The sequence below is a fragment of the Poeciliopsis prolifica genome, unplaced genomic scaffold (genome assembly GCF_027474105.1).
Source record: "Poeciliopsis prolifica strain line A6 unplaced genomic scaffold, Auburn_PproV2 SCAFFOLD003, whole genome shotgun sequence".
Classification (NCBI taxonomy): Eukaryota; Metazoa; Chordata; class Actinopteri; order Cyprinodontiformes; family Poeciliidae; genus Poeciliopsis; species Poeciliopsis prolifica.
The window spans coordinates 12,228,745-12,255,659 of NW_026562378.1; the positions used below are offsets into that span (position 1 = coordinate 12,228,745).

Below are 26,915 nucleotides of genomic sequence, written 5' to 3' on the forward strand. Positions count from 1 at the left end.
AAACTATGCTGCCAATCTCACTTTGTCACAAAGTTGAAAAAGAATTAATTTTCTTCTAAGATATGAAAATAGAATAAAATTTTTGTTTAACTTTGTTAAGTTTTCATCACAAAATATTTGACGTTGTTTAAAAATGGTTTCTTGCAGCTCGGGGCAAATTTTCTTTTATAGCAGCAGGGGCAATGTAAAAGGTTGCTGAGTGTTTATGTTTGTCCTACATCATTAATAGGTAAATTTGCACATTTTGTTTTCCTTTCAAGCCCTTCTGTGACATTTTAATGGGACATTGGGATAAGTTCAGTTTTGGCCCGTATACGCAGTTTCGCAGTTCATCCACACCTTAAACCCTGGGGGAGCCTCAGAGGAACCGTTTCACTCCAGTGCCAGTTCTTGTTAAAATAGGTTAATTATCTTCATCTAATTACAAAACAACTTTGAAATGTTTTTGTTGAGACTGCCGTTCAAAACTAGGCTACCAAGTATCATGTTGGGAGAACTCAATGGCTTGTATTGTGGTGTGCATTGTGATAAGACCATAAAAAATAAAAAGCCCAAAACAGACGTCTAAAACAATTTCAAGCTAACTACCACTGTCTCAGATTTCCCATGTAAATATGTTATAGCTTCTCTGTTATAATAACCCCCAAATGATGAAGTTTTATCAGAAAATCTTGGATTTTTCAATCTTTATTGTGAGAAAGTGAAATACGAGTGTTCAATTCTTCACAGATAAATGTGTGACCGTCATAGCTCATTATGTCTGGAAACATTACAAACACTGACATTAATTAGTTTATAGAGAGCGTCCATCGCTCTCTATAAACTACTGAAGAAATAGTCAGTTTTGAAAGATATTTTTAAAACCGCCGCCATGAACACGAATCCAACAGGCATCATTTCTGCATATTTTTATTTGAAAGCTTCCGTGGAAACTTGCTGGTCATCTTTAAGTTTAAAGAAGTTAAGTTTACTGAGTTGCAGACGATCATCACTTTCACTTCCCATCTATCACCTCCAGAACTTTTTTGCTGCTGCATTAATGACTTTGGGTGAGAGCAGCAAAAATCATAATCAACTTAAATATTGTAAGTCTTGCGTGTCTTAATGCATCTCCTGCTTCCTTAATGCTTTTCTTTTTTCTAAGTCGTCTTAATTTTGAAGTTCTCTTGAGGTTTCCCGGAGTATCTGCCTTTGTTTGAATGCTTCTCTCAGTGCATTCAGGATGAGATCGCTTTTTTGTGGTTCTGCTGACGAGCCCACCTAAAAACCACAAAACAGTTGGCTTAGTCCTTTAGTTTTAAAATTACAAACACAGACAGTCAGAGACTCAAGCTCCTCTTACATCTTTAAAACTGGCACTTCTTCTTAATCTACCAGGTTCGGGAGCAGGAGGAGGAGCATCCTGACTGTCACCTGTTCTGGTTGTGTTATCTGATGTCTGCTCAGAGTTTTGGGTTGACGGAATCGGCGGTAGAGGCCCTTTCTGCAAAGCTACGGAAATGGATGGCCCCGCAGATCTTGGTAAAGTCTGTGAAGCTGTGCCTATCAAACGTACCAGAGAAGTCAGTCAGACTTATTCAATTGTTGATCTTTTTAAATAAAAAAGTTAGTAACTGAGAGAAAATGTGTTGTTTCAAAAAAAAAAACCTTTCAAGAGAAAAATACCTTTCTTCCTCAGCTCTTTTTGCACAGCTTTTAGTCCTCCAAACTGGTTAATGATGCAGTCGACCACTTCAGCAACATCTTTGTTTTTAAGGTCTTCCTCGCTTAGTCTTGCCTCCATCAACAGCTTCTTCATACTAGGATCCAGATCTGAAAACTAACATCAGAAAATGGAAAGATGTATAGAGATTTTGCAGTATTTTTATAGTGTTGTTGCAGTTTTACTAAGACATTATGTTTGTTACACAGAAGCTGGCTCACCAAACTTGGAGAGGCTGGAACCGGTGGGAAGAAAATTGGCTCTTCATACAAATGATCCCCTTTTATTCTCCTACAAAAAACGAGGGCGTAAACTTCCTTTTCAAAGGATTTCTCAGTCTTCTCATTAAAATACGTTTGTTTCTTACTCTAAATCAGGTGGGTGGCTTGTTGGGACTATCTTTTCTTCAGTTTTTGACTTCGCAATCGTGGCTGTCATCTTTTCTGCAAAAAGAAACACGTAACAGGAGATTAACCAGGAATAACAGTCTCTAACAGTTTCTCCTTTAATATGATGTGTTATGAAGAGGACCAAACACATTTCATGAGAGACAGGACAGTTGATCTGCTCCTTGTTCTAACCTTGAACATCCTCCACTGCAGACTGAAACTCCTCTGCCTCAGATTCGTTTGCAAAGTTGAGACCGACCTGGCAGGCCTGCAGGGAAGGAACAAATGATCCGATGGTGAATTACAAAAGTATTTGATTCTCATTCTTTATTTTTTGTTTTCAAATTAAACTTTAAAGTATCATGCTGGGATTTTTTTTTATTTCTAAAAGTGAGGAAAGTTTGGTGTGCAGACACCTTTAATGTGGTCCCAATAAATAAAATCTAGTGCAACATATTTCTAATATAGTGGTCATCTAATAAGTAAACACCCTTGATATTTAATCTAAGAATAAATGTGTTTTCTTCAAAAGACCAAGAGGTTTGTTAGAGAACATTAGCGAACAAATACTGGCACCATGGAGACCAATAAACAAAACAGACTGATCAGGAATAAAGTTGTGGAAAAGTTTAAAGAAGTAGGAGTGGGACTACCGAACGCTGTTGTTGAAAAAAACGCATAAAAAGTTCTGTTAAAATTTTGCAAGAAGCCATGAAGGTCAAAAAACAAATATTCAGAATATGCTCTGGTCAGATGAGTTCAAATTTAAACTTTATGGCCAACATGTGTGGAAGAAAACTAACACTGCCCACGACCCCAAACGTCACTGACATATTTGCCAAGACTCTTCTTCATGGGAAAATGATGGGAGTTACAATTGACTAGCTAACATCAAATCATAATAATATATTTCAATGGGCTTAGTCAAAGTCTAAAGTGACAAATCTGTGACAATATCTGAAACTGTGAAGTTTACAGATGTTCTCTGTCCAATGTGAGGTTAGACTTAAAAATTGGATTCAAAATTTAGTCTGTTAAAGTGCAAAACTGTGATTAAAAGAAAAAAAAAGATGGCTCCATAAATTATTAGCAAAGGAGTGTGGATTAAATACCCAAACATAAGTTAAAATTTAAGGCAGGAATGTGACAAAGTGTGAAGAAGTTTAAATGGTATGAGTGCTTTTGCAAAACACTGCATGGCACACGCAAACACACTGACAGGCTGTCCAAACAACATGACTTACTTCTCCAGGGAAAGTATGGAAGTATGCTCGACTTGCAGCGTATTTGAAAGGAATGTACAATTCCTGCTCCCACAGTAACTTGGCACGCTGTGTTAAAGGGAGGGACAAAGCAAAAAGAAGAAGTGAAAATGCTCGTAAACTGTGAGCTGTACGTGCAGCAGTGCTATTCAAACAGGGCTCATTGTTTGTAGAGGAAACTTCAGATTAGAGGAAGCTGCATGTGCAGCTCTCCTTGAACACACAAAACAAACAAATATGGCTGTCATTTTCCAGAGGGAAAATAACCCTGTATATTTCTGCACATGTGAGTGGGAGGAGCAACAAGGTCTCTCTTGTTCTACTCACCTGGACACAGTAGAGACGCAGGAAGAAGGACTGCAGAGACGTGTCCTCGATGAGACAGACCACGCCGCAGTCCACACGATGCCAGCTCCGGCTCTCACCCTCAGAATCATTGGCCTGGAGTATCTGGGCTACTGTACTTTTCACCAACTAGAATACATTTTTTAAGTTACCACAGGCAAATATATATTACATATCCTATATCTGACTGTTGCACCAACATTTATTGCATCTCCCATAAAGATATGCAAAAAGCAAAGAAGACAATGATTACTTTGTATTGCTGCAGCATAAACTCTATCTTTTTTTTTCTTTTCTTTTTTACCTCCCTTATCATGATGCTCACTGTGTTTATTGACAAAACAAACATGGGTCCATGAAAACCAGGAAAACTAAAGCCTGCACACCTTAATATAGGAATAAGGCTTTTATAGGAGCAAAAATCAACTACATGAATAAAGTTTTTGTCCTGTGTTAAATTTTTTGACCTGTTAACCACATTTGACTCATTTGCTTCTGTAAAGTCGCTATAAACTGAACTGACCTTGCAGTGCGGTTCCAGCAGACGAATGAGGATGCCTTTCTCACGGATCGTCAGCAGGTCACTCATTATATGAGACTGAGGCATCTGCCTGAGCGCCATCACTTCCATTTGGTCTTCTGCTCAGCTCAGCTGCCTCAAGCTTTTCCTTGCGTCCTTTCTAAACGTGTCCATTGAGCGCTTTCTGATCTTCATACCTGCTCTAAATGTCTTCAGTTTCCATGAAACGAGCATTTATGCAAATTTATGGACAGTGTGTGAGCAGAGGACATTTTTGAATAGGCAAATCTGTTTATGTGCTGTAGCCGTCAGAGAGCCAGCATGAAAGAGTTCAACCTGTTCAGCTCAGACACATACATAGAGCTGCAATCATCACTGATGTAGCCCAAGCAAATGTTTAAAATGTGTTACATTTCCACTTGGGTATCCAAATCTGAACTGTCCTTTAAAAACTGTTAAATTACAAGAATTACATTTCAATGAAGTTCGTTCATTCATGTATTCTTTTTGCAGGCTTTAATTCACATTTGGGTCAAAACACCAGTTTGTCCTAATTGTTTTCAGCCTCTAACATGTTTTCTTTGAGTATTGGCACTTATTTAACCCTAACCAACTTCCTCTTGAGTCTACCCAGCTTCTTTGTTCGTGTTGAAAAACAACATTACCACAGCATAATGTTGCCAGCATCCTCCAGATGAAAAACCATTCAGCATAAGATTAATTTACGAAGGATAATCTTGATCCTTCCAACCTTCCCAGACCAGAATGCTCTTCGATGAACCAAAATGCTACTGCGACTCCACAAAATGTGTTACTACAGCAGTATGTCTGCATGATGAATGTCTTCAAAGGATTGATTGTGTCAGAATGTATGAATATAAATATCCATTAATAAACTGTTAGAATATTAGTAAAATGCTGGGTCTGTAGTCTTTGCACTTTGTAAAGCGAATACAGATAAAAACTACTTTCATTCCATCGATAAAATAATATCTAAACACACAGCTATTAACTGGGAGGTTCTAATTATGTGGCCCTTTAAACTCTGGAGAGCCAAATAAATTGTTGTGCTCTGAAAAAAATGAAGAGCCCACTGCACTGAACCCCAATGAAAACCTCCTGCTTAATCCACCAAATATCGATTCCTGAATTCAAACATTAGTTTTGTTGTTCCTAAATAAATACAAACTTGTTTTCTTTGCATTATTTGACGTTTGAAAGCATTGCATCTTTTTTGTTATTTTGACCACTTCTCATTTTCTGCAAATAAATATTTAATTTTTGATTTGAAGTTCGGAGAGATGTTGTCAGTAGTTCATAGAATAAAAAAAACAATGTTTGTTTTACTTAAACATTTACCTATAAAAAGTAAAAGAGAAACTGATCACTTTACAGTGGTCTTTTTTGTTTTTTTCCAGAGCTGTGAATTATTATATTTAATAAATGCTGTTTATCTTTTTTACTTTCATTTGCACATTTTTTGTAACTTTTGTTCGGAAGTAAATAAATTGATGTGTGCGGATTTGTCTTTGGTGTGAAAAGTGACACAAAATATTTTAAACAAAATTTATTTTTGTGCTTCAGAGCTAAAATTGTTCAAATACAAATGTGATTTTTTTTCTACTAATGAGTAACGAAACACAGACAATAAACACACAAAGTAAACGATATGTAGAGGGAGTATTGCGTTTTATACTAATTTTGTCCTGGAATCGTTTTTCCATGCTCTTCATTAAAGGCCACCTCTTTCTGACTGATACACCCCACGCCTCCGTCCCTGCTGCCCCTGTCTGCACCCTCTGGATGGCCTGTAGCGCCACCTGCTGGCCTGTTGCGTCTCTTGTTTAGCAGAGGATTGTTGGACGTGTCCAAGTCCTTAATCTTCACCTGGTCGTAGTCCACACGCATGGTGGCCAGAGCGCTGGTCATTCCCTCCTGCAGGAACAGGTTGAGATATAAATGTGATCTGGTGCGTGTCTGCCATCTAGTGGCAATTTTATAAAAATACATACATACACAAAAAAAAAAAACACTCCATGCAGATGGACAGAGCATCACCTTCACATCGTCCCACAGCTCCATGTCTTCTGTTAAAACCCGAGACGTGTGCAGAGGAGTTTGTGGGACGGCCATTGACTGCTGTTGGGTCAGAGTATAAACATCACACACAGAACAGACTATTATTATGATTTAGAGACGGAGAGAAAGCAAAGTATGAACTTACACTGATCCAGGGATGGTTCATGAACTGACTGATGGTCATCCTCTCATTGGGGTCTGTCTTCAGCAGCTGAACAATCAGCTGTTTGGCTGCAGGTACAGAAGCAAACAGCTCTCACTGTAATGTCTTTTTATGATAATGCATTAAGGTACTACAAATAAATAAATTCAAGCAAGATATCTATTACTTCCAAAACCAGAGAAAGCATTAAGTTCTCTAAACATGCAGCCTGTTTTGAGAGCTTCTGTTCTGTGCTAAAACTTTTACTCTTTACTAAATATCTTTATATGTTGCTGCTAATAAACCTCTAACTTCTCAACTTCTTCAATTTAGTCAACTAAGTGTTAGATTTGATCTTACGCTTTGCATTATTGGCATTCTGTCACAAAGTCATTCTTATTCCTTCTTAGATACTTTTTACATTTCTACTTTAAAGGTCGACCCGACACTGTTTAATCTGTTAGTTTAGCAGGTAATATTGACATGCTAGTGGACAGAAAATGAACAAAAAAAGAAGATTTCAAGGAAAGACTCAGCAAGTGTTGATCCACAAAAAACTAAAGGTTGAGGCCTTTTGCAGGTTAAATACCTCTTCTATAGTTTCAAGTGCATAAGATCTAAAATAAACGGTTTAATAATTAGAACTGTGTTGTGTTAATTCAGGACATCATTGTGATTCAAATAAATAAAATTTATGTTATTTACTTATTTAATTTCTGTTTTGTAGAAAACGGTAAAAATACTGACCTTCCTCAGAAACGTCGACCCACTCAGGGTTGGGAAACTCATACTGGCCCAATCTGATCCTCTGCTTCATACCTGGAGAGATGGCCTGGCCTGTGTTGGAGTAGAACGGGGGAAACCCACAAAGTCTGCAAAACAAACAAACAAACAAACAAACAAACAAACAAACAGATAAGGGGACAAAAGAAAAAAAGAAAATGGAAACCATTAAAAATAAACAAAAGGAGAAAAAGTCAGAAAGAAAAAATAAAAAATAGGAAGAAAATATTAGAAAAGAAATAAACAATGAAAAGGAAAAGAGAAAAAAAAGAAAGAGGCAAATTTTGAAAAATTAAATAAAACATCAGAGAAAAACATTCTTCTGTGTTTCAGCAGTTGACTAGCAGACCTGTGTAATAAACGCAGCTGAATGAGGTCGAGACATACATGATACTCACAGGATGTACATGATGACCCCCAGAGACCACATGTCACAGGACTTGTCGTATTTCTCCGGTCCGAGTACTTCAGGTGCTGCATGGAGAAAACAAAGCAAATCAGCGATGAGCAAAGAAAGATGCTCCAAAGTGATGCAACGTGACAAGCTGACATCAATCAGTCATATAACGGCTGATAGTAGCTTCCAGTGGTGGTTAAAGCTCTCACCAACATAATACGGGGTGTAACACGGGGTTTGGAGGGAATTGTGCATTTTAGTCTCCTTTGCAAAGCCAAAGTCGGTCAGTTTTAACGTAGCGTTGCTGTCCTTTGTCGTGTAGAGCAGGTTCTCGGGCTGCAACAGTAAAAAAGAAAAGTGAATCCTCCTTCATGCTCTACTAAGACTGGATAATAAATCAATACCAATATCAATAGATTACACGTCTGACCCATAATTTTACTGAACTCCGATTCTGGGTGATGTAGGTAGAGAAAAAGTTGTAGCTTGTAGGCAGCTAAGCTAGGTGGGTGGCATCAAGTAATTCACTCTCTCTTTGGTTACCTAGCAACAATCTGCTGAGTCACACGCACTGCAGCAGTTTAAGGTTTGCAAACGTGCCTCATAACTGCTTGAAAAATGACAGGGAGTGAAAACTGTAAGACAGGAAAGATCACGTCACTGGCTCGGCTCATGTATTTAAAACAAAAAGGCAATCGATAGTTATTGATATCGACTGATATAAAATCCTTATATATCCTAACTTTTCAGCCATAATGCCCAGCAGTGTTACCTTCACGTCTCTGTGAGCGATGTCCACATGGTGGAGGTACTCTATGGCCGTCCCAATGTCGTGCATGATCTCCGACACCTCTGAGGGACGAGTTCAACGTAAACACCGAGGCGAACCTGATGAGACGTGAATCGGGCGGCTGAACAGAAGATTTGACCCACCTCTCTCAGTGAAGGCCTGGTCCCCTCTGACCTGGATGCGGCTGAACAGCTCCCCTCCCTCCATGCTGAGACAAGGCGGACAAAAGAGATGAGAACTGGGACAGAGTGGAAGCTCTTGGCAGACGTTTACAGGACGGTTCTCCACAGCACATTAGGACAAAGCAAACCATTGTGCCTGGTCATTTAGTGTTTAGAGAAGATCAGTCTTCAGAGCAAAACCAAACTCAGTGCAGATTGTGACACATATTTAACACGATTTAGTTAAAAAAGCAGAAATGCTCTGAAAAAACACAAACTCTTACAAAGTAATTTTGGTCTCATTTGTCTGTTTGCAAATTGCTGCTGCCACTAGTCTGGAAGAGCTGTGAGTTGGAATCGTGTGTGAGAGACAGAGACTTAGCTTGGAGCCCAAAGGTGACGCTTTGGAAAGCGCATTGCATCAGAAGGCGTTTATAAGTTACTAAATGACTTCTCAAACAAGCAGGAAAGAATCAAAACAACACTCTGGGTATGTTTTGATGAGGCAATGGCATCATAACGCAATGCAAAGCTCAATAGAGTTGATTTTACATAACTCCAACCCTTTAAAGACAGACAAAAAAAAATAATAATAGGGAATTACCTTAATTTATTACATGTTTGAAAATTAAGAGTTTTCAACAACTTTAGAGCAACTTCTAAGCAAAAGAAAAAAAAAGTTCTATCAGTATTGTCGTTGACATATTTTCATCTCTTTAGTATAACAGAGGTAGTGATGGCAGAGGTCTGCAACCATTACACTGAATTAAAATACAGCAAAGGTCTTGGAGTTTTGAGTGACTTTGCATACAGTAGGTTACAGAGTAAACCTCAGAAGGTGTTAAGCTACTGAGGAGGAGTGATTTGGGCGAGTCTGTCAACATCAGATGATGTGTTTCATATAAATATCCACACTAATCAAAACGCAGACCAGAAACAGTCCAGGGGAGATTAAGAGTTCAGGGTAAACACGATTCAGAGGATGAACGTTCAGGGCAGCATAACAGTAACATCCCTTAAAACCAAACTGGGCCAGACCAGAACAAGAAAGCTTAATTTATAAAGAACTTTAAAAACAGCAGACACTGACAAAGATGTTGATCATTGTGAATAAAATAATTAAAAAGAAACAACATGAAATATTTAAAAGTTTAACGTAAAGCTAAGAAAATGTCAAGCGTTTTAAGAGAGGAAGAAGTGGAGCACACCAGAACAAGTTCTTCTTTTACACAAGTACCAAACAGCCATGAGCAAATAGAAAGCAACCAGTGTTGATTACGCCTCAGTGAATCATCTGGCGTTTCCCCCCCCAGACTTGCATTTATGAGCTTTTGGTTGTTTAACTTGATTTAACCACCCTTGTTGCCTGAAACAAAGATGGTGCCTCTGGTTACAGAGTCCCAAAAACATTAAGTTCTGACGTAACACAATGACAGGGCAAAGTAAATTGTCATTTATGGTTAGGTTTCTGCATTTGGTTAAACCATTGTTTTGGGGCAAATTTCAATGAAACCCTATTTTTTTTAGCTGTGGAGTTTAAAAAGGTTATGAGACTTCTTGTAGTTCCAGGTAGTTATTATCTGTTTGGCAGCAAGTGGAGAGCTGTTTATGTCTGAATTTGTCCAGTCATTGGTGACACTCACCACTCCATCACGATGAGCAGACATTTCTTCCCCTGGTGCATGTTCTCGTACAGGCTGAGGATTCGCACGATGTGGGGGCCTCCTGACACTCGCCAGTGAAGCTCAACCTCGCGTCTGGCTTTCGGAGTATCATAGAGAATCTGATGAAACACCGAACGTGCATTTCTCATGTTCATGTGAAACCAGATTTATTGTTAGTTCATCTACGACCAAAGCTGCAACTTCACATAAAAATGCATTAGCACTGAAACTGCGAGACCGTATTCAGTAACGTGATTCACTTATGAGGTGAAGGGCATGACTTTTTCCCCCGGATCCACGCTTCCATCCTCGAGAAAATCACAAGTGCAATCTGAATCTTGGAGGAGCAATGAATGTGAGAAAACGCTCAGCTCAGCTCCACCGGGGGAGTCTGTCCAAGCCCACTCTGCATCAGCCTTTCAACACATAGCAAGCAGTGCAGGGGAAGTTTATCTCAGCCAACAGAGCGAGAGCTGAAAGTGCTTCCTGATGTAAGGTGTTGCCTTAAATTAGGTGCAAGAGCCGTCTGAGCAATAATGATGTGTTTATAGGTATTTGGAAAAGTAGCTTTTGGCGTTTCAGTGAATGTTATGTCTGACAGCTGAAAGCATTCAGCTGGAATAAATAATGTGACGTAACAGAAGATTTGAAGAGGTTGTGCGCAGTGTTTGTCAGGAGAAAAATTGAAGCCTAAGCAGGAACATTATCTACAGATTATTATCTACAGGATTTTTTTTTCTAAACATAGAAAAAAAAAGTAACACATCTGTTTGGTATTCTTCCACAAACATAACAAGAATGAACATTTCATTTCATTTTGCTTGAATGAATAAAGGCATTTTAAAGCGGTTTGTTAGGGTTGGAGAAAAACACAGTTCTCACTTTACTGTTAGTTTATTCTAAGAAGAAAAGACACAATTTGAAGGGAAAAAAGTTTCTTAAAAAGCAACAACAAAAATAATTGAACAAGGGGAATTTAAAAAAGCTGTGATTTTTTACTATAATGTATTTTTCAATTTTGTTGAAAATTAGCTTCATCTTCCTTCTTTTCACATGCAAAAAAATTGACAACCACTGCACGGAAATGACAATTCATTGTGCTAATTTCAAACCCAAATCCGTTTTGCTGGTTCAGTCCAGGCCCAAGGCAGGAAAATCACACTAATTAGGTGTTTTGCTTTTTTTTTTTTTTAACCAGCTGTTTTGAAGAGTGTGCTACTCATAAATGAGTCCTGACCAGGAATGCAGGAGCTCCCAACATTTGGCTGTTTAGTCATGACTCCAACAGACTTTCCAAAACAAAACAAAAACTCCTGGAAGAAGTCAACTGGAAGCCCCTCTTCCTGTTTATTGTTTGGAAAGCTCTGCTGCAACGTGCTGCTCGCTGATTAAAGCTGAGCTCACCGGATGAGAGGAAAATTACAACTTCTGTTAAATGTCAGAGTCACACAGACTGCGACGCAATATCATTACAGAGCATATCATTGTCCAGGCAGCGAAGAAAAGGGGGGAAACAAACAGGCAGCACATCACTGTCTGGGCCTTTAAAATGTATTTATGTAATAATTATATTTTAATAAATACTTGTAATAAATAAGTTAATTAACCAGCCCTGATGTTGGATATTAAAGCATAAATAATAAATAAATGAAAAAGATTGAATGGAAATTCATTACTGATGGTTTTTAACACAAACCTTCAGGGCGCATTTCTCCCCTGTTTTCTTACAGTGACACTCCAGCACTTTGCCATTGATTCCCAGACCCAGAACCTGCGCCGTGATCTTATAGTCATCCGTCACCGCGTGTCTCTTGAACTCCACTTTGGGGTAAGCAGGTGGCAGGAGCCCCTCTGCGCCGCTGCTACAGCTGCTGCTGCTGCAGCTGCTGCAGCCCAGGCTGGACGAGCCGCCGCTGCGGAGCGCCGTCCCGTGTTGCCCGGGGCTCGGTATCCCGTCCTGCTCCTCCTGCTCCTCCTCAATGTGAAGCATTTTCCCTTCAAACCGACCCGAACTGAAAGCTCACTGCCGTCTCCAACAGGAGCAGTCCAGCGGCATTGCGAGCCAACGAGAGGACTTTGGTGTTTCCAGACTGTTTAGACTGCAAAAGCGAAAAAAAAAAAAAAAAAAAGAAAAGAGAGGCAAATCTTAAAATAAAAGAAAAAGAGATTCACAGAAAAGGGCGGAGGTTTAAGCGAAACCGTTTATATCCGCCAAAAGTAAAACTGAGACAACTTAAAACTTAATTTGAAAAAAATTTAAAATGGGCAGAAATAATAATAAGGAAACCAGTCGCGCCCCCCTGTGCGGTCCTCTTTACAGATCTCTGCCGCTCTCTGAGCGAACATCAACCTCTGTAACCCTTTACGTCAGCGCGGAAAGCTCAAGTTCAGTCACCATTCACAGATTTCTTAAAGGAACAGGCACAAGCAGCAGGGACGCACAGAGAGCTGAGAACAATGCTGGTCATCGTCCGACCCCACGGCTGCTGGAAAGGAAACTTGATCCCTGGAAAAATATCGCTGCCAGCGGGGAAACACGAAGGTATGGCAGGTCGTTGTTACATATATTCAAACCGCATTGCTAAACAGAGGCGTTGCTAAGATCCTGAAGGATTGGGGGCTTAACGTGGCCTCAAAATAATAAGTTGTGTTGTATTAAAATATTCTGGAACATACTGCAGTATTTTCACTGTCTGCATTTCTTTTTTCGTCTTTTTACCAAAACATGCGTAAATTTGTTGGAAGCCTTTGAACACGGCTAAAATAGTATTTGATTTACGACTGATAAGAGAATAGTTTGATTAAAAACAAATAATTTTTGGTGATCTTCAAAAATCACCAAATTTTACTCATATGGTCAGAAAAAATGCTGAAATTGTGCTCACTCCATGTCTCTTATAAATATTATGTTTTCTTTATCTGGTTTAAGTTCTTGCTTAGAGCTAATGGTCCATCAAAGTGTTACTGTCCTGAGCTTAGGTTCCTCCTTTTCCACATCAATAACAAGATACATTAAAAAAAAATCAATTTCTTTTTTCAGAAGGAAAGATGAGCAAGAAATATTTTACCAAGGCAAAAAAAAATTCTTGCCAAAGAAAAATTAGTCGTTCATTGGAAGGAGATGAAAAAGTAATTTGCGTGTTTTCAGACTGTTTTTGTTATTACATGCTCTTCACGTTTAATTCATCTTCTCTGACAGAAGATCTTCTCACTGTTTTTATAAACAGTGACAGAAAGGTTCCAGACCGTCTTCATAAGTCAACCTGGATGAAATCTGTCCAACCTGACCACGTGAAGTAAGGATCTCAACTTGAAGGAAAAGGAGAAAACATTATTCTCCTCCACCTCTGACTCATGAAAAACAAAAAGCAAAAAAAAAAAAAAAACTCATAATAACTTCATGATGAGACACTTTGATGGCTACCTGTGTAGAGATTTTATAAAATTATAAACTTGTTTAATTTAATATTAATAGTGACCAGTTTATGGAGGGGAGTTGTTGCATAGAAATAAAATGTTTTATTATGGAACTCCAATTATGTCTCAGGGTCTTATTGGATGCTTTTGATGTAGTTTAAGGTGATCTGGACATATATTAAAAAAACAAAAAAAACATCCAGTTTTTCAGACCTTTTCCGCTTTTAAAATATTTTGGTTATATGCAACCTTAGTCAAATAAATTCTTTTCTTGCTGGTTTGTGAAAATCAGCAAAACATCTAACTACCCTTTAATGACATGTTTTATTGTTGTTCCCTTGGGGAACACTGAGCTGCAGCGAAGGAAGTCTGTGTAATTGCACTGAAACAGGAAGTTACATGTTGTTAATTAAGTGATCACAGACTCTTAAAAAACAAGAACCCTAAATGACACTTTACATAAGTGCGTCAGCTTCATTTGTCTTACAGGGTGCCAGGAACTGTAAAGTTGTTTTGTTAATCCTTCCACCCAATAAAATCAAGTGAAAGGCAGAATTTTAGGTTTTTGATCTGACTACAATCAAAAGATTGTGCTAATAAGCAAAGAGGACTGTGTAAAATACAGACTTGCACAATTCGGTTCTTTCTAGTCAAAGCTGATATTTTAGATCAATCTTTCAGGTGTTTGAACTTTTGCTGACAGAGAATGTTGTTCATATATTTAATTATTAGGTATTGTGTCCTAGATATTAAAAACTAGACCCCTACTGAAAAAACAAAACAAAAAAAACAACCACATCCCAGAAGACAAAACTCATATTTTATTAATTTGTATAAATGTTAATAGCTGTATTTGCTATTGCTTAAGTTAATATGACATTTAATGTAGAGAGGCTTAAGGAATATTTAAATAATATCTTTGTCCTGGATTTTTATTTTGATTGCAAATATACTAGTGCCTGAAACTATCTTCAAACAAGTCATAGTAAATATTGCCGATCCTGGATGATACATTATAAATATCTGAAACTGTTTTTCATATTAAATGTCTAGTTCAAAATGTCTTACTGGGATTTTAGATATCTGGAATGAAAGTTTTCCCATTAAGAACACTGTAGTAGATATCAGATGATGTACTTCAGATATATTGACTTTAAAGTTATCTTCACAGAGAGGGAAAAGGTGATCAGATTTATTCTTGAAAAGTTGTTTGAGAATCTAGTTAAGTTATTTTTATGATAATTTAGCTTTCCATACAATTATTGCTGGAGATGTTTGAGTTAAAGGGAAACATTAACATTTTTAGCTTTTGGTTTCTCATTTTCATCCTGTTGAGACATGAACATCAGGTGTTGCTCCGCGTAACTGTGTCTTCTATGTCTCTGTTTGGTTTCCTGCCAAAATACTTCTTCAGTAGAAAAAGCCAATTCTTACTAACTCATAAACTATTTATTGGTATAAGTTTTTACTTAGACAGGAGAAAAACATCTTGTTTTATTCACGGTTCACCACAAGTAAATGACATTTAGATTACGACATCATGAGACACAAACAGCCATTTAAATCATCAATATTAAAACAAACATTTTATTTATTAATTTGCAGCACAAAAGTAGATAAGAGTCATCTGACATGGTAAAAGTATTCAATTGTACTGAACCTTTCCTCTATAAAAAGACCTTTCTTAAAAGCTGTCCAGTTTATTTTGTGGGTGACTTTATCTATCCATCCACTCTAGATAGACCATCCTATTCACATATATTGGTATCAATATGTATTATTAGTAATATGTATCGATGGTCCATCCATCGAAAGTTGGAAACCATACAATCAGTGCAGGTTTGCCGCTTTTTGTAGTTCTACCTCGATCTTTAAAACAAACATTATTATAACACACACTTTTTCAGATCATGACATTAACACCGTGAGTGATTCTTCTGATTAAGGCTTCATTTTGATAAATACACTTCAGTAAATTCAGCTACTGCCTTCCTCTGCTCTCTGTCTAATTAGATGAAATCATCTCCAGTTATCCCTGCAGGGCTCGGTCCAGCACATGTTCATCCTGCACTGGAAACGGCATGGTGACGCGGAGCTGCCTGTTCTCCTCCATGGTGCGCTGGATCGTCTCATAGGCGTTTGTGTTTCCAGACCAGCAGCGACGAGCCACCTGCAACAAGCAGAACCGCTCAGGAATGCAGCCGACCAGAGCATCAAGCTGCTGCTCCGCCTGCAGCCTCACCCCGTTGGAAACGTCCCAGCTGAGCATCAACCTGGCGCGCTTCGCCGCCTCGTCTGAGCCGTCCAGCAGCAAACCGAATCCTCCGTTTATTACCTCTCCCCTGATGGTGAGAGGCAGACATGAACACACGGTGATTCACATCGACACAGCCAGATTGCTGTTTACCGCCCTCACCAGCCAACACCGCCACCATTATGCAGAGCGACCCAAGTGGCACCTCTGAAGGCATCGCCAACAAAGTTCTGGACGGCCATGTCTGAGGAAAGGAAGCACCGTAAAAACTAAAATGTCGCTTTTATTCCTTTATATCATGTCTACAGTTGAACATTTTGGAGTCACACAAAACTGTTATAATTTTAAAAGTGTTTTCCAAATGCTGTTAAACTGAGTAAAAACAGAAAGAAAGATAAACAGCTTTTCACAACAGCTGAGGTTTATTTTGAGTGAATAATTACCAGATTTCACTTTGCACCCAGAAATGAAATGATTAAACAATAGCCAATATATACATATATATATATCTTGGGTCAAGATTGTTATTAATCCCTAATCTTATTAGTATACTGTGGTTTTCTGGACATAGATCTGCTGTGTTTTGGGTCTTTGTCATGTTGGGAGAAAAACAAAACCCAAACCAGATTTTGCTGCAAACTACCTCAGGGCTTCTTTCAAAATCTTCAGTTTCTTCTAGAAAAGAGGTCTGTTTGTTATAAATGAACTTAGCATATTTACTCACTAACATAACTGAAGTTAAGTTAATGTTTGACAGCTGCAAACCTGAGTTCGTTTCAAAAAGTTAATTCATGATCAGCTTTGTAAACCCGAAGTTGTAACTACCTGCACGTTATTGATAAACTATTTAACTATTTCTTTTTACAGAGCCATTACAATATATTAACTGCACTTATTCACATTTTGCCATGTCATAACTTATAAAGTCATTGAATTATACTGGGATTTTATGTCATAGACCAACACATAGTAGCACGTTACTTTGTGGTGAAGGTGAAACATTTCATGATTATCAAGGGGTATGAATACTTCTACTAGGTGCTGAGGCATCAGAAAGTACAAGCAGCAAAAATCTCAAATGTCCATCTCAAGGCAGATTCATCATCTGAGCTGTGTATAAAACACACACCTGCACAGAACGCAGAGCCGTCGTACACATTAGAGGTCTCTCTGAAGGGGCTGTCTGTGCCGCTGACATCATGGTGGTCTCTGCTGATGACCACCGGAGCCTGAAGAAACAACAGAAAACAACACTAAGATTCACGTGTCAATCCACAACTATTAAGTCTGCAGCTGAGTTCATCTTCTTACTGAGACTCTTCCATCAGCAACAGCCTGGTTTATGGCTAAAGCAATGCACACTCTTCCTTTCTGGTCTGAGTACAAAATCCTAGCTTGAGATCCAACAACCTAAACAAGAAACAACACAGGTTAAAAACTAACCATTTATTTTTTTCGTCTCCATGAAATTCTCTACTTAGAGATCTTCTTTAGCTGACCATTTTGTGCTTTCCAGCCTCTCTGATCCAGCGGATGTTGTCTCTGTACTGCTGCCTTACACGTTCTGACACCTTGGCAGCGATTTCCTCCAGCACCTTAGCGGCGATGTTGTCGGTTACGGCCAGGTCTTGTGGATCACCAGACGTGCAAACCCAGCGAAACGGCCCAAACCCCAAAGAAAAAATGTCCCTGCAGCAAGAAACTATTACTAAGCTGTACTGACTGGACCAATAAATCACTGGATGTACACTCACCCCATAATATGTTGGACATAAGAAGGATACCGGAACTCGGTCGCACCTCCACCAACTTTGTTGACCTCTGCACCTATTAAAGCCAAAAACATGTTTCTGTTTACTGCTCAACTCTTGCCTGAGTCTAAATACTCTTTGTGTCATGTTTTATAAATAACTCACCTGCTCTTTGGGCCTCCAGCAGGAATGCATTGCCGTAATCCCAGAAGAACATGCCTGCATCCGATAACTTGTTGATGGCCTTTATGTGTCTTCTGAGGCTGTAATTGCATTGGTTACATGGTAGTAAAAAACAACATCAGCAACAAAATGCTGCACACGGTTCAGCTCTGAGATGAACTGAACTGAACCTCTCTTGGACGATGCTCTGGAAGCGTCCAGGATCTGTGGACATGAGCTGGTTGGCCTGGCGGAAGCTGAGTGGGACGGGGTAGTAGCCCCCGTTGTAGGGGTTGTGCAGCGACGTCTGGTCTGAACCCAGATCCACCAGGAGCTCCCCTGTCCTCTCAAACTCCAACAGCAGCCGCTCCCTAATTATAAACAGAAAAAGTGGACCGATTTCAGTAACGATTGGGTTAAAGTGTTTCATTTTTAACAGACCCTGACTGTGCCCAGTGAAAGTTTTCACAGTTTACTCACCACAGGTCTACGACATTCCCATGGTATCCCAAACTGAGGGGCGTCTTGGAGTTCCTGGCTTCTCTGAGGGACAACAACAGAAAAATATTAAAGATCCTTTCACAGGAAAATTAATCAGTTTTTGTAATTCATATCTTTTAAACTTGATTGCAGTTGGATCTGTAAGATAGATTTACTTTTTTGATTTGTTTTCAGTGCATATATGAAGATGCATATGAATACCTATGTACTATTGTATTTTCTAAGCGTGCCTTTTTAACTGTATGACCTGAATCAGCATTTATGTATCCTGTCACAAACATCTCACAGTATCTAATGTGTTTTTGGTCCATTGCTCCTGGTAGAACTTTGTCATTGATTTTGCTGTCCTTAAAAAATTTAATACAAGCAAAATGCACGCATAGAGACCCGAGCTAGGATTTAAACTCAAGACCTTCTTGATGCGAGGCAACAGTGCTAACAGGTACTAAAATGTTATTATAGACAACATTTTAACCATCCAACAACAATATTATTTGTAGGAAATGAATTATGACAATGTGTTCTTCTGTGTTACCGGATACGTTTGATGCATTGCTCCAAACTGCTGGCCACCTCCATGACCCAACCCTGCTCATGCCTCTTCCTCAGTGGAACTTCATCCACCTACACAGGCATGACAAACATTTTCATTTATTCTGGCTCTCAAAAGTGACTTTCAAGGAGACACAGGAACGACTGGAAACCAACCGACCTCGGCAATGACTCCAACACAGCCTGCGATGACGGCCGCTTTGGCCTGGGCGCCGCTCATTCCGCCGAGGCCAGAGGTCACGAAGACGCGGCCCCTCAAGTCATCGGTGCCGAGGTACCGACGACCTGCGTTCAGTACAGTCAGCTGCACAGAGAAAAGATATTAAAAAACAACCTTCAGTTCATTATGTATATGCTACGACAATATGGTGCAGTATGACATGATGTCGATTGGCTGTGAGGATCTTCTTCTCTCTCTCTTTTTTTTTTTTTTTTAACAAACCATTGTGCCATGAACAATTCCTTGAGGTCCAATGTAGCAGTAACTGCCTGCAGTCATTTGGCCATACCTGTATGCAAACAACAACAGGACACAAATTACACCATTACAATATCAATGCCATGCTGGTTAGAAGTTTATAAACAATCATCTGCAAGAATGCCAAATTAATTTTACGCTGTTAAAGCTGAAGTTTGTCACTTTTATAAAAATATGTTTTTGACATATTTGTTAAAACTTTCACCGTTTCATAACAGTATGGTATGAGATAGGTAATCTTTTAAAAAATGAGCCATTATTCCCAGTGCTAAATACAAAATTACAGCTCAGTCAGGAATAATTAATAGGAACAAGTGAGAGTTTCAGTACTCTCAATCATGCTTGTGTACATGTAACTCACAACTGAACTAGAATAATAACCATATCAATTTTTTAGAAAGGGATTTTAAATCAATAAGAAAATATACTTGAACCCAGCATGAACTGTAAGTCCACAAAGTTTGTTTGCTGTTGTGACGGCATGGATGATATGACTTATTTAGTGGTGACCCGTCTGCAAGATTCAGTTTCATTTGATCGCAGTTGGCTCGTTTAATTTACAGAATTGAGCCATTAAATTTAAGAATCACAATCTTCACACATGCCAGTCTGTGTTTTTGTGCTGAGACAAATAATGAAGAGGAAGGCAAATATTTCAAAGCTTATTTAAACAAGAACAAATCAGTATTGCATTGAAGTATTTGGAGAAACGTGTCAGCGAGTTTTAATGTGTCTTAGACAAGTTAAGATCCAGAGAACAGGCTCCTGTTTGGTGGTAACTAAAAATGTTCCCAAACACTCAGCGTAGAACAAGAAAAGAGAAAACGGCACAGCTCTTTGCAAAGGGCCAGTCCAGGGCTGAACCACTCTGTGTTGCAAGGTAATATTTTGACTTCACACATTTTTTTTTTTTTCCTGGAATTGACCTTCACATCTGAGTCAGAGTTTTCCAACAGGAAAAGGGCCTTATTTAAGAATGCCAGGATTTAACTTCACTCATAATAAGGGCAACACATGAGAGAGATGCATCTGGGTTTTGGAAATAGTCAAGAAGGCAGAATTAGTTTCCATTGCTAGAAAACGCTTCCCTTGATAAAACTTCAACAACCCTTTTCCCAGCCCTGGAATAAAACTCTACTTCTGCCAATGGTGATACTGTTGCTTGAGATTTATGCAGTTTATAAAGATTCTCTTTTAAGTTAACCAATTTTTTTATGAACCTGAGGATGATTACTTAGGCGAAACCTGAAACCTGCACCCATTTAGCAGGAACAAAATCCCAAAACACACTTCTAAGCTGGTTTTTGGATGGATGAAACCAACAAACATTAATCTTTAGTGTGATCCTGTCCTCATGTCTCAGTTTGTAGATTGTCTTTCATCCAAATAGACTAATTTAAATGAACGTTTCTATAAGCATAGAAGATGAATATCCAGTTGGAATTATACCAGAGTACTAAAATGCATGATTGAAGAGAAATCTGAAAAGGTAGATTTATTTCAACAGTAATGGAGGTTTATGTCTGTATTTGATTCACTATTTGAAATCTAAGTAGATTAGAGAAAATCCACACTAAATCTAAACTTGTGGATGGAAATGTAATTTTTTTTGGTATCAATCACTGAACTTATGAATTATAGTTTCATTCCATCCCAGAAAAAAGAGCAGATAAAATGCATTATCGAAGGCCTAGACATGAATATGACATTCAAGCCCATGGTGAGTGTATGCAAACTTCTGACTGCTGTCTCTATCTTGTTTTCCATCACAATCAGTCCAGCAGCTTAGAAAAGACTTACATTGACACACCAAGAGCGAACATCCTCTCATATTGTTCTCTGGAAGAATAATTGGGAATAACCTGAGGAAACGAACAGAACAAACACAGAGAACCAAATGTGAGCTTGTTGTTTGGGCCTGTTGTTGACACGTGGTGTGTGTTCTGCCGGTACCATGCCGTTAGTGATGATGGCCCGAGGAGAGGAAGGCAGGCTGGGGAACAAGCCCATGGGGTGACCGCTGTACATGACCAGAGTTTGCTCCTCACTCATCTCACTCAGGTAGCGCATCACAAGGCGAAACTGAACTCAGATGCAAACAGTTACAATTCAGCTGTTTAAGTCAGCATATCATACAAGAAATAAATTATATTTTGGATTTGCTCAGGACTCACCTGGGCCCAGTTACTAAACACCTGTCCGTTCCCTCCGTACGTGACGAGCTCCTGTGGAAACTGCATGAGGAGGAAAGTTAGTTTCCTTCATGCCAGGGCTGCCCAAGTCCGTCTACTATCCTGCAACTTTTAGAGGCATCCCTGCTCCAACACCTGTCACATGACAGAACTTCCTCCTCTGTAGACGACTGGTAACCAGCCATTCAATTACTCAGTGATATTGGAGAGGGTTTGCACCCAAATGTTGTAGGATAGATGCTTTTGAGACCTGAACTTGGACGCCCCTGTTCATGATGTTAAATTAGACATGGATAGTCAAGCTGAGCATAAAATGTTCACCTGAGCAACAGCTGGGTCCAGGTTGTTCATGATCATTAGCATCATAGCTGCTGCTTGCCGTGTGCGGCACGGATACTGATCTATAGGATAGGCTCTGCACAAGAGACAGGCGTTCACATCATAGCAGCAGTGCAGGAAATTTTGACACAGTGCTGATAAGTATCTTTGATTTTTTATTAGCACAAAGCATAAATTGGTAAAAAAAAAAAAAAAAGATTTAATTTTTGAAGATATGAATGAAATCTGATGTAAAAAATCAAAACAAAAACTTTTTTCACATTTTGTCACATTACAGCTTCCTTCCTTTCATTACAGTTTTTTGTGATTGACCAAGAAAAAGCCATGAAAAATTGTGGAAGACAAAGAAAATCGAGACATTCTTTCAAAATGTGTATATATAACAATCTTAAAAGTATGACGACGCGATAGCCATCAATTCTCAAATAGATTTTGATCGAAAAGGCAAATATGTTTTGATCCTCTGGTTGTCTACTTATTGTCACTGGAAGATGAACCTCCAACCCAGTCTGATGTCTTTTACTGCCTCTAACTCTTCTCTTCTGGGTTTATCTTGAAATTATTGCCATGTATTTCTGAAAAACTTCCCTGACCCTGCACAAGAAAATATGCTAAAAGTATAATGCTGCCATTACTATGTTTCATCTCAGGTTGACATGCATTGTTCAGCTTCCTGCTTACATGTAATCTTCCATGCAGGCCAAAAAAAACCATTTTGGTTCTTCCAAATTTTTACTATATTCCATACTTGTATAAAAAAAAAAAAAAAAAAAAAAAATTATGTTTGCTTTTTTAACAGTATTTTTTTTTCCTCGCCTAAAGGTCAGAAATTTAGAGTGCATGAGTAATAGTTGTCAGTTTAACAGTGTTTTCCACCCATGTACATCTGCAGCTTTGCCAGGTTCACCACAGAGTCTCTGTTGCTCAATGAACAATCTTCTCTTTAGATTTCTTTCTATGTCAATTTTTCCATGTTATGATTAGGAATTGAACAGTTCTCTTTAGAAAGCTCATATCTAAGGATATTATTTTGTAACCTCTTGTTAATGTTCTCCAGTAAACCTCACAGCCTTTAACAGAGGAGCTGCTGCACTTGTGTTCTCTGTTAAAGCATCTGAGATTAAAATAAATACACAATGACTCCATTTACTAGTTAGGCAACTTATAAATGAAAACTGCTGCCCGTACCTCATCCGCACCGCGGGGCAGAAGCGGTACATGTATATGTGTCCGTACTGCCGGAGCTCTTGAGCAAATTCAGATGCAAGTGTTGCATGGTGGGATGGTGGGAAGTAGCGCAGAGCATTTCTCAGTGCCAGCTGTAGAAGGAGAAAGGTAAACTACTGTGAACTAGTGAAAGCAGAGCCTCGTCTCACAAATTTGTCGTTCCTTTTTTCTCAAGTTTTCATGTCAGAGGTAGAGCTTTCCCTGTTTCCCTCTTTTAATTATTGACTGAGATGTTTTTTCTGGGTTTGGGCAATCATTTTAGGACCTCTGAAAATAATCAATTTAGGGGTTGAACCAACAGAGAGTGATGCAAGAAAAAATAGAGTGCAGATGAGGCTCTGACTACTGCTCTCAGCTCTATCACACCCATGGTAAATTTTGATCTTTTAACAGTGTTATCATTCATACATTATTAAGAGGCAGAGATGTAGTTAGTTTTTACATTTTAATGGGTGTTGTGTAGTTTACAGTGTGTATTGAAATGGTAGTAGAATTAATGCTGAAATGAATGCAATAAAAACTGCAGCTAAAACATCTTCCAGCAACATACTTCCATGAGAGAACAGATGTCAGGAGTTACTCACTCTTTCCTCCTCAGCTGTGAGGTTAGGAGTCCGGACCGGAGCGTGTGGCACATTCGGATCTCTTCCTCGGTTTGGTGGTAAAGGATCCAGAGGTAGACCGCTGCAAAGCTCCTTTAAATCCGACATCCTGGAGGCTTTTCTCTGTTATACGTTTTCAGCAGAAACCAAGGAGGCAAAGTTCAGGCCACACACCGATGGTAACTGCAACTGATGCAACAAACAAGCATCTGCGCAGAGAGGATCTGTGTACTTACTGGGGCCAGTCCCTCTTCCCTTTCCGTCCCATTGGTTTTAATGTTACCTTTGATCTGGAAGGGTTCACCAATGAAAATACAGTAGCTCCACAGGGATGTTTGATAATTATTGATCCCCGAAAGAGGCTGAAGTAGCACAGACTGAGCAGACATTCATGGAGACCAATTTGTTTTATAACAAAGTGTGATACAGTGTGTGACAAAATCTGATCCTAATCATTTGGATGTAATATGATTGTTCACAATATCTGAGAAATAATGAATTCTCCAAAACTGAAATGCTTCAAATGCTTATTTACTATTTCAGTACTTTGTTTAAATAGACATTATTAAATATTGAATGCCTTAAATTCTGTCTATAATGAAAGTGGAAAACATTAGCCATCATAATTACAACTTTTCAAACAAAAGCTCATTGCATGTCATCATACAGAAGCAGCCTGATCATATTTAGTATTTTAAATTATTCTTGATTAATTCAAAATCTTCACGATGTGCAAGAAACCTTGAAGTTTGCACCAAGCTGGAAGCTGCAACTCAGAGGCCCCTCCAGATTGACTGAAGATGCAGTTAAGCAATAAAAAAATACATAGTTGGGGCCCTTGTGATACCCCACATTTAATGCTGCCCTGGGCAGTGAGCCATATCACCAAACTCAAAATTGACAATACAATTTAGCAGGTTTGATTTCTGACCTGCTCATCTGTGGTGTTCTCGTTTTTTTTGTTTTTTTTTAAACACCTTGTGCATTACCACATGCAGTAAAATAGGTCCACAGCATGATTCTGCCAACACCATACTTGATAGTTGGTAATATCCTGGAGTATTTCAGGTCCAAGTAAAAACAGTTTTTGATGGTCAGGATAGTTCCAAGTCAGTTTTACTTGGTTGGTTGCAATAATATTTTTTAAAAATACAGTGCAACACAGTGAAGTTACAATGGTTTTTATTACAAAACTATAAGCAATTTTGACTGCAATCGTTCTTTTGCTGCACACAGAAGGTTGAGTTTGGTTCAGATGAGGTAAATACTTCAAGTGTGGTTATAAATTAAGAAGAATAAGTGCAGCCTGAGAGGCAACAGTGGAAACAACACAATTGTTTTCATTGTGAAGACCTCACAATGAAAAGTGATCCAAGTATTCTTCATATCTCTGAGCATTTAGCCACAGCACAGTGAAAATAAAATACACTTTGAGCTTTCTATGAAATTTTGTAAAACCTATTTGTAAAAAGGAGGGCACTACCAAAAGTTTAAAACACAAGTTACTGCAGTTTTAGTTTCTGAAGTTATGATCAATCAGAGTAGACAGAAAGGCAAACGGAAGTATACACTATGTGCACCTGGTGGGCATGATGAGCTTGGCCCTGTAAGATCACAGACTAAAGTCAAGTAATTATCTCCTGTTTAACCCATATTTGACCTGAGGAACCCACATGGTATCAAACGTTAATGAGTTCTGATAATCTGGAGCAGAATTGATACTGTAACAGTTCTTCTCCATAAATCCCATGAAATGAGTTTTGTTCTGCAGAAAAATCACCTGCTTATAGAAATGATTGTTGACTGGACAGTAGCTGCTGCTGGCCTACAGCTACATGATCAGCTTGTATGATGCGAGTTTGACCTGTTTTGTTTTTGTTTACAGCGACACAAGCCCTTTTATCTTAGTACTTTTAATTCTGATAAATATTAATTGGAAAAATCTGTATGTTTTTTTTTTCTTTTTCAGACGTATAACAAGATGACAGAATGTGAAACGAGCTATGAGCTCCACAGTAAGGCTCAGCATTAGCTCTCTGCTGAGCTCTCTGTGTTAGGCAGTGTGGGATCAGAGTCCTTCTCAGAGCCAGCTGCTGGGTCTGACGGTTCCGCAGACGCAGATTCCTCAGACGCCTGGCTGGATGGTGCATCATCCTCCTTTGGGTAAAGCTCTGGGTAGCGCTGCAAACACTCCTGCATGGTCCTGAATTGCTCCAGGCAGTCAGAGCCTTTCACCTCCTCCTTACTGTAGTGGAAGCAGGAGAAGGCGTCCTTAAATTCAGTCCCACAGGGACCGCTGGCCATCCCGCCCAGGCAGGGACAGTTCCAGTTTATCTCCCCACTGGGGAGAATCAGACCTAAACGGAAAAGAGCTTTAGTCCAGGTTAAGACGTTGAATAACAGAAATCAGAGCCCGACTCACCTTGCTCCTCATAGGGATCATTGGGGTCTTCCTCTACAAGCTCAGCACTGCTCGGTGTTTCATGATCCTCTTTGGTGACAAATATGATTTTGTCTTTACCTGCAGCACAAAGCAAAAATATGCGATAACCCATTTGAGAAGACGTCACAATACACAGGGATGTATCCATTGGTATAAAAATCCGGTTTCAGACGGAAAGCAACCTTTATGGGTCTGATGTTAACTGTACGCCGTTTCAGCCTGATCGTGACATGCAGCTTGTGTGTGCTCAAGGTTAAACCCTGAGATGATCACAGCAGAGATCCGTCCGCTGCTAACAGACCTCACTGCTTCTAAATGTCCCATTTAACCAGAAATTACTGTTTAGACATTACATAAGAACCCCAGGGTTCATTTTCCAATCACACCAATAAACTTCAGCGATAGCCTTCCAGAAACGTTAGCCGCCGGCTAGCTCAGGATGCTCACCTTCCTGCCGGACCGAGCTCATTTCTTCCAGCTGGAACAAGCAACAGGCCTCGTTAAATTCACCTCAGCAGCCAACAGCTCCCGGAATATATGTTCAAAGTTCAAAAAAGAAAACGCACACAAAAACAGCTCCACATTTCTCTACATAACAAAGTGACTGTTTCACAACTATCCTTTTTACAGCATGATAGGATCATCTTCTTCTTTTATGTTGTTTCCGGTAGCGTCAATACTCTGCTGCCCCCTACAGATCAAAACGTCAAAAAAAAAAAAAAAAAAAAAAAAAAAAAAATACGCAATTTAATGATTGGTCCAA

The 26,915-nt window shown here is 39.1% G+C and overlaps 4 protein-coding genes across 4 annotated transcripts; all 4 read right to left on the reverse strand.

Moving 5' to 3' along the window:
• Positions 1 to 1,071: 1,071 nt before the first annotated feature.
• On the reverse strand, positions 1,072 to 4,403 carry si:dkey-197j19.6 (actin nucleation-promoting factor WAS). Its single transcript, XM_055027202.1, has 9 exons — positions 4,222 to 4,403; positions 3,681 to 3,827; positions 3,336 to 3,422; positions 2,284 to 2,359; positions 2,070 to 2,145; positions 1,924 to 1,993; positions 1,666 to 1,819; positions 1,343 to 1,542; positions 1,072 to 1,260 (listed from the first exon to the last, which is right to left on the reverse strand). Exons 1-9 carry the CDS (start codon positions 4,327 to 4,329, stop codon positions 1,150 to 1,152), a joined length of 1,029 nt encoding a protein of 342 aa, XP_054883177.1. The 5' UTR covers positions 4,330 to 4,403; the 3' UTR covers positions 1,072 to 1,149.
• A 1,367-nt stretch (positions 4,404 to 5,770) lies between these two features.
• Positions 5,771 to 12,672, reverse strand: LOC129358168 (MAP kinase-activated protein kinase 2-like). Its single transcript, XM_055027043.1, has 10 exons — positions 11,931 to 12,672; positions 10,214 to 10,353; positions 8,553 to 8,617; positions 8,392 to 8,471; positions 7,829 to 7,955; positions 7,621 to 7,696; positions 7,187 to 7,311; positions 6,443 to 6,528; positions 6,277 to 6,357; positions 5,771 to 6,153 (listed from the first exon to the last, which is right to left on the reverse strand). The coding sequence occupies exons 1-10, from the start codon at positions 12,222 to 12,224 to the stop codon at positions 5,914 to 5,916; spliced, it is 1,314 nt and encodes a 437-aa protein (XP_054883018.1). The 5' UTR covers positions 12,225 to 12,672; the 3' UTR covers positions 5,771 to 5,913.
• A 2,546-nt stretch (positions 12,673 to 15,218) lies between these two features.
• On the reverse strand, positions 15,219 to 24,032 carry uroc1 (urocanate hydratase 1). The gene is made up of 19 exons (XM_055027044.1): positions 23,692 to 24,032; positions 23,069 to 23,199; positions 21,863 to 21,956; positions 21,524 to 21,583; positions 21,303 to 21,431; positions 21,150 to 21,211; positions 19,314 to 19,380; positions 19,032 to 19,175; positions 18,855 to 18,943; positions 18,299 to 18,361; positions 18,010 to 18,189; positions 17,822 to 17,919; positions 17,660 to 17,732; positions 17,405 to 17,594; positions 17,217 to 17,315; positions 17,035 to 17,134; positions 16,068 to 16,149; positions 15,894 to 15,993; positions 15,219 to 15,821 (listed from the first exon to the last, which is right to left on the reverse strand). Exons 1-19 carry the CDS (start codon positions 23,815 to 23,817, stop codon positions 15,681 to 15,683), a joined length of 2,028 nt encoding a protein of 675 aa, XP_054883019.1. The 5' UTR covers positions 23,818 to 24,032; the 3' UTR covers positions 15,219 to 15,680.
• Positions 24,033 to 24,874: 842 nt separating this feature from the next.
• Positions 24,875 to 26,862, reverse strand: chchd4b (coiled-coil-helix-coiled-coil-helix domain containing 4b). The gene is made up of 3 exons (XM_055027045.1): positions 26,600 to 26,862; positions 26,132 to 26,230; positions 24,875 to 26,066 (listed from the first exon to the last, which is right to left on the reverse strand). Exons 1-3 carry the CDS (start codon positions 26,619 to 26,621, stop codon positions 25,738 to 25,740), a joined length of 450 nt encoding a protein of 149 aa, XP_054883020.1. The 5' UTR covers positions 26,622 to 26,862; the 3' UTR covers positions 24,875 to 25,737.
• Positions 26,863 to 26,915: the final 53 nt, after the last annotated feature.